Consider the following 2,798-nt stretch of genomic DNA (forward strand, 5'->3'; position numbering starts at 1 on the left):
TTATCCTTTCGATCACCAATGTCTGACTGGCAGTGTCTAGTTATATGAGTTGGAGGGCCTGATTAATAGGGGGTGTGGAGGCAAACTCATGGAAAGACAGCTTGAGCCAAGGAGGAAAAGAGCCCCGAGAGACAGAAGGAAAGAGAGTGCCTAGGCCAGTCAGCATCCAGCTCTATCTCTCTCTATAGTAGAACCAGGAACTTCATGTGTACTACAAATACTCCTGTGTTTTGAGAGTTAATGTGAATCCTGGGAGCTGTTTGGACCCAGGGCATAGATTGTTCACTGTTAGTAATGGCCCTCCAAAACGTCAGGTAGACTTATTAGTTCCCTTGTCTATTGCCTTGCATGGTTGATTGATTCAACTGGCTCTTTGCCCTCATTAAAGAGGACATGTTCGCCAGCAGTTTACAGCTGCAAGCTACTCTACACAGTTCATTGGGCAGATTTTATTTTTGCGATGGCAGACATATCCTGTACGCATAGTGACTCAGTGACATGAGGACACTGAATGCTAACAATATGACCAGTGTGGCCCAGTAACTACTTTTAAAGGTTTGGTTTCCGTTTATGCGTATGGGTCTTTTGCCTCCATATCCTTTGTGTGTGCAGTGCCATGGAGGCCAGAAGAGGGCACCAGATCCTCCAGGACTGGAGAGAGCCTATCTGAAAGGTACAATTTTCACATGTCATAATATCCTGGTGATACAGACCTTTACTGTTCACTACCTTAGCTGTGTGCAGTATTTGAAGTTCAGCTGAGGGCTGGAGAGTTGGCTCCGTGGGTAAAGGCATTTGGCTAAATCTCGAGTTCCGTCCCCGGGATCCACATGGTAGAACTGATTCCTCTAATTTGTTCACTGACCGATAAATAATCGTTCCATGGTCTCCAGGAATGGACCTGACTGGGGTGTCAAGTAAATGAATAAAAGAACAGAACAGCTGGGATCAGGTGAACTGGGTTCTTGGGTGGAGAAAGCACAACATCCTCTGTGTGTTTATTTTGTACAGTGAACAGGGAGAAGAAGCTATTGCATACAGCTGAAGGAGGCTGGTTTAGTAAACCTCGGTAGGAGCATCCACACACAGATCAGAGAAAGGCTTTGCCATTTCCCTGAGCCTGGGGGTGTGGTTGGATTTGCCATTTTCCTGTGGATCTGAGGCGTTAGAATACTTGATATGGCCATGCCCATGTCAATAATAGCACACAATCACTCAGGGCTTCCTCCTCTCACCACAGACCAATGGGTGTGTGCTCACACAATACAGAAATGAATGTAGCGTTAAAATTAATTTTAATTGATTGAAATGAGGTAAAATTTATAATTCAATTCCTTACCCACGTTAGCCACTCTGCATCTACAAGTAGCCAGTGGCTGTTGTATCTGATGGATTCCAGTAGGGCAAGTGTCTACCACTGCAGAGTCTCTCAGACAGACTGGATATACCTTCTAAACCATTCTATATGATTTGCTAGTGTGAGCAAATTCCAGTGTAGATTTGGCAAGTCTTTCTTGCTTAAGAAGCCTTGAGTAGTTTTTTTTTTTTTTTTTTTTTTTTTTGGTTTTTTTCGAGACAGGGTTTCTCTGTAGCTTTGGAGCCTGTCCTGGAACTCCCTTGGTAGACCAGGCTGGCCTCGAACTCACAGAGATCCGCCTGCCTCTACCTCCTGAGTGCTGGGATTACAGGCGTGCGCCACCACCGCCTGGCCCTTGAGTAGTTTTCACTTCCACCAGCAGCAGGGAGTAGCGGGTGAATTGCTTCTGTGGGTTGCAGCCCCCATTAAAAGTGAAACAACTTCTGTTCTGAAGAAATTTTATTTTGTTTTTGTTTCTTTTTCTCCACCTCTGACTTTCTAATTTGTAGTCTTTATGATGTTACAGGTTTGCAATGAGAAAAACAAAATCTTTGAAATCCTGTGATAAGCAAAAAAGTTTGAAAACCTTGGGGGGGGTCTGGTTATAACCTGAGCTCCTGCACTGAACATATTTTGGTGTCTATGAATTGACCTCTCTCTGCTCTTTCACTCAAGTTCCACTAATGCTATTTGCACACAAGTTTCTCTTTCCTTTTTTCCATCTCTACCTTTGCTCATTAGAACTATTTCCCCATATTACTAGCGCTCCCTTCTCTTTGTCTGGACTTATCATCACATAAACCTCAGATTTGCTTCCAGGAGGGATAGGCGCTTGGAGGAGGGATGGGTGCCCTTCTATGACCTTTCATAGCACACACGGTTACCTGCTTACAGGTTATAACATTGTTATTTAGTCTCTCCTTTCTGGTAGTAGATTGAATCCTTTCAATACAGGCACTTTTAAATTTATTTTTGCATCTCAAGCAGGAGAACAGTCTCTGGAACAAACTAGGCATTCATTTAACGACAGTTCAAATAAACCAGATCAACTGTTGACAACAGAACTGTTAGGCAGACGCCGGCCATCAGGGGGCGCGCACGCAGGAGACCCTGTGCGCAGGCGCGCCGGGCGGAGGCCGCGGCGGCGGCGGCGGCTGAGGCCGGGGGAAGTGAATGGTTTTACCCAGAGGGCCGTGCGCCGCCTTTCTCCGCTGGCCCCGGCGCGCCCGGCAGCTCCTCCCCGGCCATGGCGTTCACTTTCGCGGCCTTCTGCTATATGCTGGCGCTGCTGCTCACCGCCGCTCTCATCTTCTTCGCCATCTGGCACGTGAGTAGCCGGGGCAGGGGGAAGGAGGGCGAGCGACGGCGCAGCCTCTCAAGGCTCCGGGCCCCCGGCTGAGCGGGGGCCCCGGCGGCCGGCGCGCGCCAGGACGTGGCCCGG

General features: G+C 47.9%; 1 protein-coding gene across 2 annotated transcripts in view; it reads left to right on the forward strand.

Annotated features, from left to right (window-relative positions):
• Window positions 1-2,511: 2,511 nt before the first annotated feature.
• Window positions 2,512-2,798, forward strand: part of Cnih1 (cornichon family AMPA receptor auxiliary protein 1) — a 13,696-nt gene continuing 13,409 nt past the window's right edge. The window contains exon 1 of one of the 2 annotated variants that reach the window (XM_026783253.1): window positions 2,512-2,684. In XM_026783253.1, coding sequence (XP_026639054.1) covers window positions 2,604-2,684 — 81 coding nt within the window. In that variant the 5' untranslated portion in view covers window positions 2,512-2,603. The remainder of the gene's footprint in view (window positions 2,685-2,798) is intronic. The other variant, XM_005355372.2, reaches the window with a different exon arrangement.

The sequence above is a fragment of the Microtus ochrogaster genome, chromosome 17, assembly GCF_000317375.1.
Source record: "Microtus ochrogaster isolate Prairie Vole_2 chromosome 17, MicOch1.0, whole genome shotgun sequence".
NCBI classification, from domain to species: Eukaryota; Metazoa; Chordata; class Mammalia; order Rodentia; family Cricetidae; genus Microtus; species Microtus ochrogaster.